Below are 20,518 nucleotides of genomic sequence, written 5' to 3'. Positions count from 1 at the left end.
CACATATATATATATACATAATAACACATAGACTAAATCACACACACTCACATGCATACATATACATAAACATATATATACACATACACGCATGTACCTACATAAACATACATATATATAAAAATACACTCATACACTCATATACATAAAGAAGGAATAGTATACAGAAATACATGAACCTTGGTTCTTTTCCCTAAAACTATATATTTATATATATATATATATACACATATACTTAAGACTTAGTTGTGATCTGAACATAACTGCTTCTGACACAGAGAATCGGGAGCCCTTTTGGGCATTCTATTTTCCTTGCTGGAAGGGTTCCCAGCCCATGGGCAAAGAAGGGTTAGATGATGGCAGTGGTGTTTTCAAAGGACTGGCATGTGTAACCGGATCACCTCTGCCTATTAAACTCCCAACCCATCCACTCCCATCGCGACACTGATTCTGCCCAAATTTGACGTCAATGTTACTTAGTTTGGTTTGAAATAAAGAACTTGATTAGCTTAATAATCCCAATTTAATCCTGGGCAAAGCCGGGCTATACTGCTACTATTATATAAAAGTCAATGTCTTTATGTGTGTTCGTGTGTTATTTATACATTCAAAAACTACTGCACCGATCCTAATGAGAAGGAGAAGGGTAATGCTGTGTGTTTCATACAATTTCATGGACCAGTCCTTATGATGTTTGGAACTTACATTCAATGCATAAGGGCAGGTATAATACAGTATGTTTGCTTTGAATTTCAGATGGCTTAAAAGGGGGCAGAACCCCCATGAAAATTCATAAATTTTTAATGTTGATGAAATTTCAACCATGGGTAATTGACACACATCAACAAGTATTCTCAAAGTTTCCACTTCTCATCAGGTTTCTAAGACCCCCTAATGGGGGCCTTAACTCTCAAATTTTAGTCATATTTTATTATCCAAAACTATGTCAAAAGTACTAAATGGATCTTTATGAAATTTGGAAATTATATTCTATGCATAAGGGCCATAACCCCAATGAAAATTTATATATTTTTGCTGTTGATGAAATTTTAACCATAGATATTAGACATGAATGAAGTAATATGTCTAAAATTTCATCTTCATGGGGACTTAACACCCACAATTTAGTCATTTTATCTAAGCAAAGATGAATTTAGTTGTACTCTTGGAAGCTGTAGGGTCACCCAAGCATAAAAGATGAGCATTATTTGTAATTCAATGGTACAACAGTGTAAGAGTTGGCTTTGAGATATACTTACATTGTGATTTCTGCAATGTGGAGTATAAATTGTCAAGTAAATGAGAGGCATCTTTGCCTCCACTGATTCAGTTGCAAAGTGTTCAGTAAAGTTATTTGGTTGCAGACCTCCTTTGAGTCTTTTTATTATAACTGGGTCAAACATAGTCCCCAGATGGTAACATTGATTCCAAGGCCTTCCCAGATGAGTGACTGGTTATTCAAAGACATTTATAGATTGTAAATTTATTCTGTCCAGTTACCTTTCAGTATAGTGGTCATTTGCAAACTCCAGAGGCGACACTTTCATTTCCTCTTAGCCCTCATGTCACACAGTTGTTAATGTTTGAGTCAGGTCACGCCCTTCATCTTATGGCTGTGCCTCTCACCTGTATGGTGAGGAATTCTACATTGGGGAGTGGTTACAACTAGGGTAGGGTAGCTGACTGCTTATTGTGATCATTCGTCTTTTGGTTTCCTGTAGCTTTGCTCTCTTTTACAAACCCAGTGAACATACATATATTTCCTATTTCAAAGAAATTCAAACAATAGATATAAGACCCAAGTTAAAAAGATTCTCAACAATTCAACATCTCTGGTTGACATTAAGACACCCACCTCCAATAGGGGCCTTAACTCCCACATTTCAGAGCTCCATGATCTTCATTTTTCAGGAGCAAAATCCTTTTAACAGGTTCCATAAGACTGGAATTTTGGAATTTGCGCATAAAGATCAGTAGTATGGGATACATGTGTCATGATTAGATATTTTTTTAGGGTGTGTAATGAGGGAAAGAACCCTCATCTGAAATTTTGATGAAATTCCAGTTCATTAGAGAAAATATAACAGAAAAGTCTAATTCTTCAATTGCATGTAACACGGGCAACGCCTGGTATTTCTGCTAGAAATATATAAGTGTAGAATATGAAAACAAAGTAAAAAAAAGTATATAGCCAGTAGAATATATTAATTTATTAAAAAGAATTTCTTATTGTTGTTTAGACCTAAGTGAGCTCTGATCCAGAAAAAAATCTGTGATCAACAGCATTTCAGGCTCTTCTATTATAATTCTCTCCATATCTACAATATGTTATTGGTATAATCTACTCCAGTATTTGACTAATTCTTTACTTTAATTGACCTCTAGAAGGATAGAAAGCAAAGCTGCCCTCAGTGAGATTTGAGCTCAGAATGTAAAAGATTGTAAGTAAAAACTACAGCCACTCTGCCTGATGCTTTAATAATTTTGTCAATTCCATACCTGTGACCATTCCATTTTATTTATTTATTTATTTTAGCTGCATCATCATCATCATCTTCTTCATCATCATTTAATGTATGCTTTCCATGCTGACATGAGTTAGATGGTCTGATTGGTAAGCCAGAGAGCTGCACCAGGTTCCAGTCTGATTTGGTATGGTTTCTATGGTTGAATGCCCTTCCTAATGCCAACCACTCCAAGAGTGTAATGGGTGGTTCTAATCTGCCACCGGCATGGGTGCCAGCTATGTCACATCAGCATTGGCCACAACTATGAATTCAGTTAGCTTGATATTTTTTACTTTTTACTTGTTTCAGTCATTAGACTGGGGCATTTCCCTGAAGAATTCTTAGCTAAATGAATTGACCCCAGTACTTCCTTTTTTTAAAGCATAGTACTTATTCTATTGGTCACTCTCGCCGAACTGTTAAGTTATGGGGACATAAACACACCAACACTGGTTGTCAAGCAGTGGTGGGAGACAAACACATACACAAGGACACATATGTACTCACACACACACACACACACATACGCACGCACACACACACACAAACACACATGCAATGGGCTTCTTTCAGTTTCCTTCTACCAAATCCACTCACAAGTCTTTGGTCATCTCAAGGCTACAGTAGAAGACCCTTGCCCAAGGTACCACACAGTAAGACTGAACTTGGAACCATGTGGTTGGGAAGCAAACTTCTTACCACACAACTTTTTAAAGACGTGAAGGAGATTTGTCTACTATTTTTAGCAGGTCAGTCCACTACATAGGGATATCCTTCATTGTCAAGAAGGAATATACTGAAGTTTTATCATTGCTTGTTACTCTTCCAACACCATTATTTTAATGTTTGTTTGTCTGCATTTGTTAGAATATTATTTTATTGCAGACACACCAGAGCGATTAAATGTTCAAGTTGAGGATATTATATTGTTTGAACCTTCTGTCAACAAAGATCTATGATAGTGACTACTTCAGAAAGTGATTCAAATTTCCTGTTGGTGGATGTCGTAGGGAGAAAATTGGGCTTGTTGTGGAATGATAATTATGGAAATAATAGGATAGGTTGAGTTGTTTTGGTTGTGTTAAGTACAAGTTTCGTTGTGCAAACATAAACTGAAGATAAGCAAAACTAAAGTCAAACTGGAAAGACAGTGGAACTTGAATTACGGCTGACAATGCTTGACAGAATTATTACATGTTTGGTTTTAACTTTAGCTGTTACTGGTGCAGGTAAGTAAAAGAAATAACCTTATCCATAGATACATACATATGTACATACATGCATTCATATATATGTATATACATACATATATGTATATGTATATGTATATATATATATATATATATATATATATATATATATATGTATATATATTTATATACACACATGTGTATATATATGTATACACACATACATACATACATGCATATATATTCATGCATGCATAAATATATATATAAAAATATATACATACGTATGCAGACACACACACATATGTATATACATATGCATACATACATACATACATACATACATACATACAGATTTTGCAATGACATTCATTCATTCTTATTTTAGAGTTAAAATCTCATTAGGCTAGCTGTATGTTACATGTTCTTATATATTGATAAAATATGTAGAAGGATGGACACACCGATTTAAACAATTATATGCATTTTTTTAAAGCATTGATCTTTTAGTTTGACAAATGAAATGATTATGATTATCAACTACATATCTGTAATTACTTATAATAGTTTAATTAATGGTTAAATAGCAGAAATAGATTGTCTAAAGAATATGCGTGCTTTCTCTGGGAATATCCAGTTGTTCTCCAAAGATATGCAAGTCCACTGTGCTGTAGGGAATAAATACTTAGATCACAGAGAGATGCTCTCAGTCATTCTTGGGTCTTTTAAGTGTTATTAGTTTGTTGTTGATATTTAGTTCCCAGTTTTTGATTAGAGAAACTTTAGCCAAAAACTGTTTTGCCATTGAGTGAATCTAAGATTACATTGTCTTTTTAAGATAGAAGAGTGTATGGGTATCTGTACTGTTGTCGCCCAATATGCAAGAAGTAGCAGCTACATTCCCCATCATTACAAGAATTTCATTGTTAAAATCTATAGTAATATTGGTTTTAAATTTTGGTACAAGGTCAGCAAGTTTGGAGCAAGGGTTAAGTTGATTACAGTGACTCCAGTGCTCAACCGGTACTTATATTATTGAACTCAAAAGGACAAAAGCAAAGTCAACCTCAACAAAATGTAAAGATGGATGAAATACCACTAAGCATTTTGCCCAGTGTGCTAATGACTTTGTCAGCTTGCCACAAAAAATCCAATGTAATATTGAAAAGGAAATTTACTTAAATAAAACCTGAAAAATAAAGATAGAATCGTCAAGGGTGAAATACCTTTGATCATAGGGTTACTTGATCAGAGCTGTCCTAGGGCTAAGCAGCAACAACAACAACTAACAAGAGACTAATCCCAGCCAAGAAGGAATTTGAGATGGATATTTAGAAAGACACATTTTCGCACATCCACACATGCATAAATAAAGCAGGCCTATTATTTTCTGTTTAAAATTTTGTGTTTTTCTATTACCATTGCTAAACTACGGATACAAGTTTGTTCTAGCTTTAAGTAATAATAATTCTTTCTAAATTTAAGCACAAGACCAGTATTTTTTGAGGGATGAATTTGAATTTAAAGTATGAAAAGCTTGAAAAAATACCACGAGGCATTTTTTCTAATACTCTAATGATTTAATTAGCTTGCCACCTTAACAATAATCCTTTCTACTAGTTGATAATATTGACCCTGGTGCTCAACTGGTACTTATTTTATTGACCCTGGAAAGACGAAAGGTAAAGCTGACCTCAACAGAATTTGAACTCAGGATATAAAATCAAAAGAAATGTCACTAAGCATTATGCCCAGCTTGCTAATGATTCTGCTAGCTCACCATCTTTGCCATGTTGATAATAATAATTATCCCTACTATAGGCACAAGGCCTGAAATTTGCAGGGAGTAGGGCAGTTGATTACATAAACTGCAATGCTCAATTGTTACTTATTTTATCAACTCCAAAAGAATGAAAGGCACAGATGACCTTAATGGAATTGGTACTTGAAATGCAAAGATTGATGAAACATTTGGTTTAATGTGCTTTCTGCCTTCATAAAAGCAATAGTAATAAAGAAATGCAGCACTCCTTTCACTCTCTTTCCCATTCCCTTTCTCTGTAGTTGTGTCTGTATATACATAGCTGTATTTCATAGTTATGTTATATTTATTGTGTTATGATAGTTATGATATTATAGATGCATCTTAATAGTTATATCATAGCAAAGTCATATTAATTGTCAAGATAGTTATATCATAGCTGATATGTCACAGCTATGTCATAAGTTATGTCACATTAGTTATGTTCTAATAGTTATGCGTCATATTGGTTGTTTTGGTAGTTGTGAGGGGGTGCTGAAAAGTTTTTGGCTTTGGGTAAAAGAAAATACAGGAGGATCAGTTAATTACGATTTTGTTCAACATATTTTCCTCTCAGATTCACACACTTATTACAGCAGTCCTTCAGTTTTTCTAAGCTCTGTAAAAGAATTCGGGAGGTTGGGCCCACAACCAGGCCTTTTGTGATACCCTGAAAACCAGGAAGTTTTCAGCATCCCCTCATGAACCATAATAGTTATCCTGACACATTCCAGCTATGTCGTTAGTTATGTCATATTATTTAACATCTTTAAAATTTATGCTCTTCCTCCCAACAGTCACAGAGATCCTGGAAAGTATTATGGATGCTCCTCTTGCTAAACCATTTAAAAAAATATTCTACTAAACAATATTATTGACATTCATATTTTGTTATTTAACATTTACAATAATTTTTTTTTTATTCTAACAATCAAAAGCTAATATCACTGGAATATATCAATACCTGATTGACTCAAATCAAACACAATCAATTAATGTATTTCAATAAATCAAACACTTTAGAAACACATTTTATTAAAATACATTTTAGAATATTAATGTTTAAAGCTAATAGAGTAAATTATAATAATGTTGATTCTTGTTTTTATATTGCTACAAGGTCAGACATTTATAAAGAAAACACATTCTAGCTGAGTGGTTAAATGGTTTGCTTTGCAGTCATGAGCTTTTGGGTTCTATCTCACTGATTGACATCTTATAAAATTTCTTGGGTTAACCCAAGGCTTGTGAGGGAAACTGGGCAGATGGAGGCTGTGAGGAGGCCCTTCAAATGAACTGTACTTGTAATTCAAAGGTCCAGCCTTATGTACTGTGTCACATTGATTTTGCTTGAGAATTATATTATGGACACATGTGTCAGTGGAATACTCAACCACTTTTATACTGATGCAAGGAATATATAGTGCAGTTGATTAAACAACTGAATACTTATAGTTGAAACCGACTTGCAAACTTGCCTACCCATTCACTTTTCTGTAACTTGAGGCTACACCTTGACACATCTTCACCTCTATTCTCATTTCCAGATGGAGTAAACATATATCTCAACTACAGCAAGACACCTGTTCCTGTCCCTCTGCCATACTTTAACCCTTTAGCATTCACATTATTCTGTCAAATGTAATACTTATTCATTCTCATTGTTTTGAATTAATTCAGCATTGTCTTGTAGTTTTGAGATTTTGATGAGGTAACTGTTCATTTCGAGAATGATATCGTAAGGTTGGTGTCAGAGGCTAGATCTAGTTAGTTTGGACATAAAACAGGTAGAATATTTTGGCTGGATATGGCTGGTTTAAATGCTAAATGATTAATATCTCAACACTGAGCATAAAGCTATCTTCCTCAATACTTTTTCCCATTCTTATTTGAGAGGGTCTTGTCTTGTGAATTATTTGGTTTTCCTTACTTATACCAGTGCCATGTGAAAAGCACCCAGTACACTATGTGAAGTACTTGGTGTTAGGAAGGACATCCAACTATAGAAACCATGCCAAAGCAGGCTTTGGTACATGGTGCAGTCCTCTGCTTCACCAGATCCTCAACCCAAACCAGCATGAAAAACTGACATTAAATGATGATTATGATAAGAAACATCACGAAGACACTTTAAAACTGATGTACAGCAATCACGAGATGAATGTTATATATTTTCCATTAATTAGGTATAATTTATCTGAACTTTTTAGTTGGTTGAGACAAATAGTCTATTTTGCTTAATTAAGGAAAATGGTGCCAAGCAAGAAACACATCTTAATGACATTTCCACATTCAACTTTTTTGCAAACTTTAACCCTAAAGTCACTGCACATTATCAATGACTTTTATTGTGAGTTCAGTTAGTCTCCACGAATATTTCCATAATTTTTGTACTCAATTATTATTATCTTTATTATTATTATTATTATTAAGGTGGTGAGCTGACTGAATAATTAGTACACTGGATGAAATGCTTAGCAGTATTTTGTCAGCTGCTACATTCTGAGTTCAAATTCCGCCAAGGTCAACTTTGCCTTTCATCCTTTTGAGGTCGATAAATTAAGTACCAGTTGAGTACTGGGGTCAATGTAATTGACTTAACCTCTCCCCCAAAATTTCAGGCTTTGTGCTATAGTAGAAAGGATTATTACTCTTATTATTATTTAGGTAATGAACTAGCAGAATTGTTATTGTGCCAGATAAAATGCTTAGTATTTCACCTGCCTGTACATTCTGAGTTCAAATCCCACCGAGCCTTTTAGGGTCATTGAAAAAAGTTCCGGTCAAGCACTGAATTGATGTAAAAAAACATATATATCTATATATAAACCATCTTGTGACTATGATGAATTATAGATCCCATAAATTCAAGGCAAATGGATTTTTTTCTTTTTTTTAATATACTGATTACTAAAGAGTGCTTCATTCTAGACTTCATTTTCATGTAATAATTGATTTTAGAGTCACACCAATATGGAATATTGTAGAAGTGGTCTAGTTTTAAATTTGATTAGCTTTCAACTAATTGTTCCGTTAATAAAGCTCCAGAAGATAAGCTTGCCAAAATATTCTTCTGCACTTGTGGTACTCTCTTTGTTTGATTATTAGTTCCAACAAACAACTAGAATCACCATCTACAACATTTTTTGTTTAAATGATTAGATGTATGTCTCTACCATCAACATTTTGATATTGATTATTTGTCAAGTGTTCTGCAGCAGAGTTGGCTCAAATGGTAAAGAGCTGTACTAGCTCCCTTACCATTCTTATTTTCAAGTAATACAGGCACTATTTTTCATTTTGTTCTTTTAAAGGTGGTTGTAAATAAAATGTTTTTCACCACACTGTAACAACAAGGATCTCTACCTCTCATTCAGTTTCATGCGGGGTTTCTCAGCCAATAACATCAATGCAGATGAGGGCTCTTCATCCTCTGTTAGGCTGAAGCCTCCAAAATATAACAACCAATAATGACTTGGTGTTCAGCAAAATAGCTGTGGCCAGCAAATCTTATCCAGTGTTTTTGTTTTAGCTTTTACTTATTTCAGTTGTTAAACTATGGCCATGTAGGGGCATCACTTTGAAGAATTATAATCAAATGAATCAACCCCAGTAGTTATGTCTTTAAGCCTGGTACTATTCTATTGGACTCTTTTGCTAAATCGCTAAGTTAGATGGTCATAAACACGCCAACACTGGCTGTTAAGTGGTGGTGGGGGGATTAACACAGATATAAAGGTACACATACACACATATACATGTATATATATACATACACACACACAAATCCATTCACATGGCTATGGTCAGCACAAGTTTATTGCTCAAAGTGCCATGCAATGTGACTAAACCTGGGACCATGTGGTCAGGAAGCAAACTTGTTACCACACAGCCACACCTGTGCATATATATATATATATATATATATATATATATATGAGTTCAGCAAAAATTTAGATTCAGATGAATATGGTACTTAAATTGAGGCACCAGAATTTAGTATAGTATTATCCATACAATTTCAAAATAAGGTGATTAAAAGCAAAATAAGAAACAAGGATATCCAGAGGTAATGCAGTACGATCGTTTCACGCAACTCCATTTAATTGAACAATGCAACCATTACATCAATTTAAATGCAGAGCAATCATCAGCTGCACAACAACATAGAATTTAATTAAATTAAAACAGATGGACACATTAGTATAATTTTGCCTAAAATCTCCAAGGAGTTAAGGAGATAGACAAATAACATTGTTGCCCTTCTTTCCACTTATATATATACATAAATATGTCAGGCTTCTTTCAGTTTCTGCCTACCAAATCTACTCACTAAGTTTTAGTTCAGGCTAGAGTGAAGACACTTGTCCAAAGTGCCATGTAGTGGGACTAAACTCAGACACTTGTGGTTGGGTGGAAAACTTCTTAACACAGAGCTATGCATGTTTATATTTTTAAAATTCACACTTAGGTGAAATATGTGTCACAGCTGTAGAATAGAAGACTCTGGTAAACAAATTCGTTATCCCAGTTTCCATTTTAGGCTGAAACTATTTTACTCTGTGTTATTAATGAACTTGGTCAGTAGAGATGTATTATAATGCAATAATTTCAACTACCCTTGCCTCCACTTTATAAACAAAATGCCAGTTTTACTGTCTACCTGAAGAAAGCTGCTAACTATAAACCATACCATGACAGTGACCTATCAATGGCCACAATAGCTATGACAGTAACTTATCAATGGCCACAAGCCTTGGTATATCCATAAATAGAGTGATGGTTTTAATATACAATGAAAACACAAATTCCAGTTGGTTTCATGATCTTGTTGTGACTTTGTTCGAAAGCCAAACAATTAGTTGCATCAATAGCTATGTAGTTAAGAAGTTTTGTTTTGCAACCATAGGATTCAGGGTTCAATTCCCCTGTATAGCGCCTTAGACTACAGTCTTTTAGTATAGTTTTGGTTAGATAATGGCTTATGAATGGAATTTGTTACAGGGGAAACTATCTGGAAGCCTCTGTCTCTCTCTCTCTCTTCTTAGCTAGCTGCATGCATACATACATCATCATCATTTAACGTCTGCTTTCCATGCTGGCATGGGTTGGACGGTTTGACTGAGGACTGGCAAGCTAGGAGGCTGCACCAGACTCCAATCTAGTTTGGCAAGGTTTCTACAGCTGGATGCCCTTCCCAACACCTACCACTCTGAGAGTGTAGTTGGTGCTTTTTACGTGCTACTGGCATAGAGCCAGTCAGGCAGCACTGGCAACATCTATGCTTGAATGGTGCCTTTTATGTGCCACCAGCACAGGAGCCAGTCAGGCAGCACTGGCATCAACTATGCTTGAATGGTAATGAAAGCTATCAACTACTTCTAGTTTTTTTCCCCTGGCATGTGATGGCATCTGTTTTCTGTATATCTTTGGTGTTTATTGTCCCCCTGTGCATCTGCTATACACAAAATCTATCTACCCAGTTAACATTCCTTTGATATTACTCACCCATTATGTGTCCATAGCTTACACCAGGTACATCTTATGGAGTTTCCACCTAAGCCTTTTTCTGCAGATTGAGCAGGGCCATATATCTGATGGGATTTGTGATTTGCCTGCCTTCCTAATTATATATATATAGTAGTTGATAGCTTCTGTTACCTAGGTGACAAAGTCAGTAGCAGGGGTGGGTGCTCTGATAGTGTAGCTGCTAGAATAAGAATAGCCTGGGCAAAGTTCAGAGAGCTCCTACTCCTGCTGGTGACAAAGGGCCTCTCATTCAGAGTAAAAGGTAGACTGTATGATGCATGTGTATGAACAACCAAGCTACATAGCAGTGAAACATGGGCTTTGACTGCTGAGGACATGCATAAGCTTGCAAGTAATGAAGCTAGTAAGCTCCGCTGGAAGTGTAATGTCAATGTGCATACATGACAGTGTAAGCGTCCTGAGAGAAAAGTTGGACATAAGAAGCATCAGATGTGGTGTGCAAGACAGACAACTGCGATGGTATGGTCATGAGTCGCTTATGGATGAGGGCAGCTCTGTAGAAGAGGTAGATCCAGGAAGATTTAGGATGAGGTGGTGAAGCACGACCTTCAAATGTTGGACCTGATGGAGGCAATGACAAGTGACCAAGACCTTTGGAGATATGCTGTACTTGAAAAGACCCGGCAAGACAAGTGAGACCATAACCATGGCCTGTGCCATTTAAGAGTACCCTTCAATCATTGGGCAATAAACTGTGCTTGCAAAGACCTGTTGAGTCAAGTGAAGTCATTGTCATGGCAGATGCCAGTACTGCCTGACTGGCACCCGTGCTGGTGCCATGTAAAAAGCACCATTCAAGCATGTTCGATGCCAGTACTGCCTGACTAGCCCTCATGCTGGTGGCACATAAAAAGCACACACTACACGCTCAGAGTGGTTGGCATTAGGAAGGGCATCCAGCTGTAGAAACCCTGCCAGACCAGACTGGAGCCTGGTACAGCCTTCTGGCTTGCCAGTCCTCAATCAAACCGTCCAACCCATGCCAACATGGAAAGCGAACGTTAAACGACAATGACAATGATGATGATGATGATATATATATACATATGCATACATACATGCATACATACATACATACATATATGCATTCACACACATATATACATGCATGATCTTGCTATTGAATATTTTCTTCTCATAACTGCAATTCACACAGGTACTAAACCCACACTATGTATGCATGTGTATGTATGTGTGTGTCTCAATGTAGTGAAGGTGAATGGCTTAGTGGTTGGGGTAATCAGCTCATGATTGTAAGGTCTTGAGTTTGATCCTGAGGGCTTGCTGTGTCCTTGAACAAAACACTTTATTTCACCTTGTAATTCAAAGGGCCGGCCTTATCACATTTTGTCTCATGCTGACTCTCCCTGAGAACTATGTTAAGGGTACACGTGTCTGTGGAGTGCTCAGCCACTTGCATGTTAATTTCACGATCTGGCTGTTCTGTTGATTGGATCAACTGGAACCTTCGTCGCAGTAACCAATGCATGTGTGTATCTATAAACGTCTGTTTGCAAGTGTGTCAAGTTGTCTCCCTTTATATCAAATGACCTGACTTAGCATTTCAATGGAGAGAGGTAAAAGCAGTACCAGACTGAAATAAATATGACATTGATACGGCCAACTAAAATCCATGGAGACATATGCTCCAGTATGGATACAGTCTAATGACTGACTGACACAAGTTATGCCCCTGAGATCTAAACTCCTAAAGAATGTTGATTGTCCACACAGTTACACAAATATTCAAACCTCTCCATTTGTTAAGATCATTGTCATATTAACTTCTATTTTTTCCTGTTTGCATGGGTCAAATGGAGTTTGTTGATGCAGATTTCCTACAGCTGGATGTTCTTCCTGTCACAGACTTTGAATTGGTTGGCATTTCATGTTTAGTACTTCTATAACTGTAAAGAATTAAAAAATTTTTTGCAGATATCAATCATATAAATATTAAATATTACATTAAATATTAATATCAAAGTATTAATACTTCAGCTTATATATGAGGAAGGTAACTGATTTTTCATGTATTCACGCATGTTTATGGGTATTCAAAAAGCTACCATCAGATATAATATTATTACAAATAATTAATTATATGTTAAGACTACTTGAAATCTGAATCTGTTGATACTTCACGCTATATTACACTAGCATCTGTAAATAAAAGCATTAAAGAATGCTTAGTGGATATAATATTGATATAAAAATATTAAATGGTAAAGATGTATATTAAGTTTCCTACACAGGTAACAGTATCATTGTGTTTTGCTATAAATTCAATTAAGCACGTTTCTCATGAATATGTAGTTGATATTTTATAATATAATTTATTAAACTAAGAGGTAAATGTAGGGATTGTAGTTTTAGTAATTTTAGTTTTATTAATATAAAAATATTTTTTTATCAGTTGTATCTGATAATGTTTATGTTTTCCTTTGTTGACATAGTTATAATGACCATAGCTATTGCACACAAATACAGATGACACGATACTCTAATATGATAAATAATTAGCAGTTTTTGATACATCCTATTTTTTTGTTGGTTTCCATAATTTAACAAACGCACACGCAATTACATGATGAATGTTACTGTTCTCTCTCCTCCACTCTCTCTCAACCTATATCTATTTCTCTCTCTAACATCTAGTTCACCCTAACTGCAACACCACCACCAATAACAACTATTATGTATAACAAATGCATGCACACAACTATATCATACATATTTGTTTATAAATATATAAACTCTGCTTGCAAAGACCTGTTGAGGCATGTGAAATCAAAATCGAACTAAATTCGATGACTGGCACCCATGCCAACGTCTCCTCAGGGGACACTATACTCAGCTTGTGAAGACCTGTTGGGGCAAGCGAAAGCAAAATTTTGATGGCACCTGTACCAGTGGAGCGCTAAGAGCACCATTTGAGCGTGATCATTGCCAGAGCAGCTGTCTGGCTTCCGTATTGGTGGCACGTAAATAGCACCATTTGAGCATGATCGTTACCAGCGTCGTCTTCCTGACATTTGTGCCGGTGGCACATGAAAAGACATTCGAGCGTGATCGTTGCCAATGCCACTGGACTGGCTCCTGTGCAGGTGGCACGTAAAATACACCATTTTGAGCATGGCTGTTGCCAGTACCGCCTGACTGACCTTCGTGCCAGTGGCACATAAAAGCACCCACTACACTCTTGGAGTGGTTGGCGTTAGGAAGGGCATCCAGCTGTAGAAACTCTGCCAAATCAGATTGGAGCCTGGTGTAGCCATCTGGTGGAGCCTGGTGTAGCCTCAGTCAAATCGTCCAGCCCATGCTAGCATGGAAAGCGGACGTTAAACGATGATGATGATGATGATGATGATGATATATACTCATAACAGTTTTTTTTTTAAATACATACATTACCAAAATGCACACATCTGAGTCTGTCAAGGGCCAAACAACATGTTGGAATGTAACTGTTGTGGCAAGAGTCATTGACACTCCTGTGGGGATTGGAAGAATGAACTAGCTGAATGCTTATAAAGAGTAGCATATTGGTTGAGATGGGAGGTTGGTAGGAGTCATTGAGAAGGCGTTTTGGAGTCTCATGAAGTACATCGTGTGAATACATTGATTTTACCTCCGCTTTGTTAAATATATATATCCAGCATTTGTCAAGGATATAAAAGTGGCGACAAGATATTTGAAGCTCATGTCAGATGTTAAAACTTTTTTTGGTATGAAATCAAAGAAAAAAATCATTAATATGTAAGACTTAATGGCTTGCACGATACTGTTGCCACAGCAATAACAACAACTACAACAGCAACAACAACAACAATACCAGCAGTTACTGAAAGTAATGTTGAAGAAGTCTGATAATACACCAGGTTTGTTCTTGTCAGACAGCATAGCAAACTCAATTGGAGAATTTATTTATAATCCAGAAGAAGGTACTACTTTTTCTGCATATTTTAGAAGATACGAAGAAATCGTCAAAGAAGAATGAAAAAATTGGAATGACAAGAAGGTGTAACTACTTTTAAGAAAGTCATCCCCTGCCGAACATGAAAAATATAGTAACTATATTCTGCCGAAGAAACCAGGTGAGATTTGTTTCGATGAAGCAATTAAGTATTATTCAAAGTTTTAAGTGAAAGAAAACACCGATATTTAAAACGGCAAGACTTCCTTTTGTCCCTCCCCTCAAAAAAACACCCTTTTTTTAATTTAATTTTTTTTCTATACAAAACCCTGTTTTCAGTGATGGAGAATACAAATCTACAAATAAAATTGGCAAAAATCAATATTTTTAAATTACACCCCACCCCCACCCACTTCATTTTCAACTTTTCACGATTTTCTTTTTAAATATGCGGAAAAATATGGAGATAACGATTCTGAAAAAAATTTTTCGACTTAGGGTTAGGGTTGGGGTTTTAGGCTTAGGTTTACGGAAAAAAGTGTAAAATGAAGAATTTGGGGTAGGGGGCGCAAAAAAATTTCAAAATTCTGATTTGTGACAATTTTCCGGAATCTCCGTATCCAAAAATGTGGGTTTTTGGCAAAAAATAATTTAGAAACAAAAACTAGGAGGAAAATTTTAAAAAGGGAGATGTGATTGTAAGAAAAATAAATTGTAAGAAAAATAAATAGATAAAAATAATATTAACTTCCAACGAAAGTCTATCTCAAATGGGGAGATGTTGTGGCAAGAGTCATTGACACCCCTGGAGGATTGGAAGAATGGACTAGCCAAACTCTTATAAAGAGTAGCATATTTATTGAGATGGGAGTTTGATAGAAGCAGGAAGAGGAAGAAGAACAAAGAGCGGAGGTACAAATGCAAGTATGCAAAAAGATAGAAAATGTAGGAGAAAAGTATACAGTTGAGAAAAGAAAGAAGAAAAGAAGAAAACGTTAATTCACCACCCAAAAGTCCACAGAAAAAGACAAAAGAAAATATAGATGCAGGAGTGTGGTAAGTAGCTGCTAACCAACCACATGGTTCCAGGTTCAGTCCCACTGTGTGGCACCTTGGGCAAGTGTCTTCTACTATAGCCTCGGGCTGACCAAAGCCTTGTGAGTGGATTTGGTAGACGGAAACTGAGAGAAGCCCGTCGTATATATATATGCATGTGTGTGTGTCCCCCAACATCGCTTGATATCGATGCTGGTGTGTTTACATCCCCGTAACTTAGCAGTTCAGCATAAGAGACCGATAGAATAAGTACTAGGCTTACAAAGAATAAGTCCCAGGGTTGATTTGCTCGACTAAAGGCAGTGCTCCAGCATGGCCACAGTCAAAATGACTGAAACGAATAAAAGAATAGAGGAGAATCAATGCAAAAGACCAGAGATACCAAAAAAAGAAAATTACGGAGGAGGAAAGAAGTGCGGAGAAAGGAAAGGAAGAGAGAAGAGAGAGAGCAACAACAAAGAGTAAGAGAGAAGGATGAGACACCAATACCAGGAACACCAGGAGAGAATAATGACGGAAAACAGGAGTTGGTGCCAAAAGGAAAACACATTCGAGCGATGATAAACTAGAAAAAGAGTGTAGAGATCGAGTGAAAGGTTACAAAAATGAAAAATGTAATTAGAGTCAAGTTATCAGGGAGGGAGTGTGCCAAGGATGACAGGGCAGTCTTGCTTGAGAGAAAGAGAGGTGAAAAGTTAAAGGAACTATTTGGTGAAAAAATTGAAATATCGCCAATACATGTTCGATACGAGATGCCCACCATTGGTGGCATTTGAGGATATAATTACAATATGTAATATGAAAGTAAGTGAAATATTTAAAATTTCAAAATAATGACTTTTAAAACAAAAAAAAAACGATGCAAAAAAAGAATAATGAACTGTAATGTTAATATGTGATACATAAACAGTTGAATGACACTATCTGCATGTGTGGGGGCAAGGAAGACATTTCATTTTTCAGTATATCATTATATTCATAATTTCATTTGTTATATGTTTTATGTACCCCACAGTGTTGTGCTGTCTGTCCTTGTATTGTCCCTTCTTTGTAGAGCCAATGTGCTCATAATAAAAGAAAATAGGAGCTGTTGAGAGGTTGTTTTGGTGTCTTGTGAAGTATGTTGTGTGAATACATTGATTCATTAAATATATATATATGCAACTCCACTTCATTAAATATATATATCCAACGTTTGTCAAGGATATGAAAGTATGTATGTATGTATATGCATGTGTTTTACGTGTCTTTATAGCTGCATGTATGTGTGAGCACACAGATAGGCCTATGCATGTGTGGATGGGTTAGTGAGTACATGTTTTTGAGGGTGTGTATGTGTGTGTGTGGGTGTGACAGTTTGTACATGTATGTATGTATGTACATGTGTATATGTCTGCATGTATAGATAGGTGGATCAATGCATGTGTGTTGTTATGTGTATGTTTTAACTCTGTAAAGAACAATTGAAAGAAAATAGTTATTTCCTTCCCTTTTTCTCTGATTCAAGAATGACAAGAAATTTAATTAAATTTAATTAAAACAATATCTTAATAAAGGAAATTTGGAATTGTAATTTCAGTCATTCTTGTTTACTCACACCAAGAAATACTCTTTCAACTCATTTTTTTTGCTCTAATATAATTCTTTTATGTAGGACATAACCCATAGCCTTATGACTCCTTACTCCACCCCTAGCCATCTGCTGTAGCAAACCTGAAGTGAGTTAGGCTAAGGTTCACTGTGAAAGAATTAGAGCTCAGAGCAAGCGCCACTTGCTTTTATTCAAAAACTATGGTATGATGAAATCTTGTTAATGTATATTTTTTATTTATTTTCCATTGGTGCTTGAATATAAAAGTTGCTGCATATTGCTTTCTTACACCAATTTTTTTTGGTCAATCAATTAAATTCTTAACAAAAGAAAAAATAATTGCCTTTAAAAATGGTGAATTTTGGTGAAGTTTTACTTTTATTTTCATATTATTTATAAACATTTAACAGTAAATTATAACAAAAGTTTTAAAATTTGAAATCATTTTAGCCAGCATAATCATAGTTATTTCCTTATCAAGGGTTTAAGAAAGTGCAAGTTACAGCTTGTTGTGATTGTGCAATTAATTAATTAATTATTTGTACTCTATAATGATCCTGGTAAATGATGTACTCCCTAATTTTACAGGTCTGTGTGTTCACAAAAATTTTATGATTGGCAAATCCTTTTCCCTGTGACAAAATTAGAAAGCAGATGGAATGTATAATCACTCTAGTTATTGATATATTGTGTAATGTTTTGTATGTGTACAAATATCTTTTATGCAACTGGTTATTTAGTAAATGTATGAATATGCATACAGTTAAGAGAGAACAGTATGGCCAAGGGTCACTGCCAAAGGAACTTGTATCTCACTGACTCAGTCTATCTGGCTGTACATTTGTACCGTCTAATGCATATATCATTGATATATATGCTAAGACTTTGATATCATTGACTTGTGTCATGCTACTCTGCAATCTTCTCATGGGGTTCCAGGAACAAATGAATCCTGCAATTAAATATCTTTCAATTAATCTCATATTTAATTTTGCTTAAATTTAATCAAATAACTGTTGAGTCTATTTAATATGTCGATAAGGCAATTAGTTGATTTACTGCTGAGTCTAATATCTATTCCACTCACATATCTCTTGTATCTCGAGACTATGTTACAAGATGCTGGATGAAACTTAGAACCACATAGTTATGAGTAACATGGCCATCAGATAATAAATTAATTATATTACAGGGCATATATACAAAAGCAGGTTGTTCATTGTTGGAGCATGTTTGATCATAGAGCTACTAAATGAAGTTTGACATAGGACTAAACAACAATAATATAAAAAACATTATGGCTATATTTGTGTGTGTGTGTGTGTATCTTTTCAGCCTACAACAGCAAACTTTTTCACAATTCTCTTCTAGACTAAATTCATTTGTCAATATGCTGACGCCTTTCTTGTATCTGCTATGATCTTCTATGTTTATTTAGACTCACAATTTATTGATCCATGAGATGTTTTGTAAGAGTGTTACAAGTTTGTTTAAAATAACTGTTAAGTTTTAATTTGTTTCTTCTGTGTGAGATACTTTTACAAAAGATGCTGTGTATGTAAATACTTGCTTCACTGTCTGAAACCACATCTTGTGCAGATTGACTCTCTACTAAATGAAAAGTCAAGCAGCCAACTGGAACAGCCTTGTTGAAACTGCAATAGCAAAGTGAACTGTCCCTATAGCAATATTGGATGTAAATCTATACAAAGTCCTCACTATTGAGTCTGTTATAGTTGCATTGAATGTAAGTTACATAATTTCATGTAGTTCTGATGGAAAGCATGGCTGCACAAATGGGATTTGTTAGTGGTTGCTGCAGTGATAGAATGGTAGAAATTGTATTAAACCATTACAATTGCAAATGGAACAAAGCAGTCTAAAGAGAAAGTGTATGAAAGACAAATTGAATTAAACTGAATTCAGTTAACAAGTAAATGAAATTAAATACAATTGAGGCGACTAAATTTAGCTGAGTTTAATAAACTAACTGATTCAGAATGAGAAAATATTTTAATAAGGTCAAATGTGGACTAAATGAAGTAGGCAGAAACTAATAAATTTGTAGAATTCAAGAAATAATATGGCAGTGCCATAACCATGTAACGCTGAATTAGAAACATTAGAGTGTTTTATTATTTCAATAATTTTGGTATTTGTAATGGTGGGTTATCATAATATTGAAATATTACATGACAATTCTTCCAGGTCTTTCTTGTAATTACTAATAACTCTTTGTTGACTGTTAAACTATTCTAGTAGAATATAGCTGATTAGTATGTAACTTATTAGGAAATATATATAATTAGTATGTAGCTAATCAATATATGATCAATATTCTTCTTCCAAACTTTACAAGTCTTACCGTGGTCTTTGATTACGTGTCACCAATGTTTGCCAATATCACAAATTGTCATGCACCGCTCACTTTATCTCTTACATTGAAAGTCTGTAAAAGAGATACCAATTGAGGAATTCTTTGATCAGTCTCTATGACAGCATTCCCTGCTTTTCCATCATCATTATGATCATCATCAGCATCATCATCATCAGCATCATCATCATCATCATCTGTTTGCTTCTTATGCTGGTATATGTCAGATGGGTTGTCACAGTTTGAGTCATCTCCAGTTATGTAATCATTTTAAAACTAATTTTAACTTTTCAGAGTAATTTATCTCCTTAATTTTTATTTTATTTTTAAAAAATTAGTTAAGCAACTATGAAGCCACTCACTTTTAAAAGAACACATTTGATAATGTAGTTCTAGATATGCTATGTCTGAATGAAAAGTAAGATGGTCTCAGAGGGTGGATATTTTTCTTTTTTTACATTAGGAGAGAATACTTTATAACAAATGTAAAATGACAAATTTAATGTTTCCTTCTGAAAATTTCACTGGCGCTTACA

General features: G+C 35.2%; 1 protein-coding gene across 2 annotated transcripts in view; it reads left to right on the top strand.

Moving 5' to 3' along the window:
• Positions 1 to 3,554: 3,554 nt before the first annotated feature.
• The window catches only part of LOC106872498 (uncharacterized), a 54,267-nt gene continuing 37,303 nt past the window's right edge, over positions 3,555 to 20,518 (top strand). The window contains exon 1 of one of the 2 annotated variants that reach the window (XM_052967729.1): positions 3,555 to 3,736. In XM_052967729.1, the coding sequence (XP_052823689.1) occupies positions 3,682 to 3,736 (55 nt within the window). In that variant the 5' untranslated portion in view covers positions 3,555 to 3,681. The remainder of the gene's footprint in view (positions 3,737 to 20,518) is intronic. The other variant, XM_052967728.1, reaches the window with a different exon arrangement.

Source organism: Octopus bimaculoides, chromosome 5 (genome assembly GCF_001194135.2).
Source record: "Octopus bimaculoides isolate UCB-OBI-ISO-001 chromosome 5, ASM119413v2, whole genome shotgun sequence".
In the NCBI taxonomy this organism is placed as follows: domain Eukaryota; kingdom Metazoa; phylum Mollusca; class Cephalopoda; order Octopoda; family Octopodidae; genus Octopus; species Octopus bimaculoides.
This window is presented reverse-complemented; position numbering and strand designations above follow the sequence as displayed.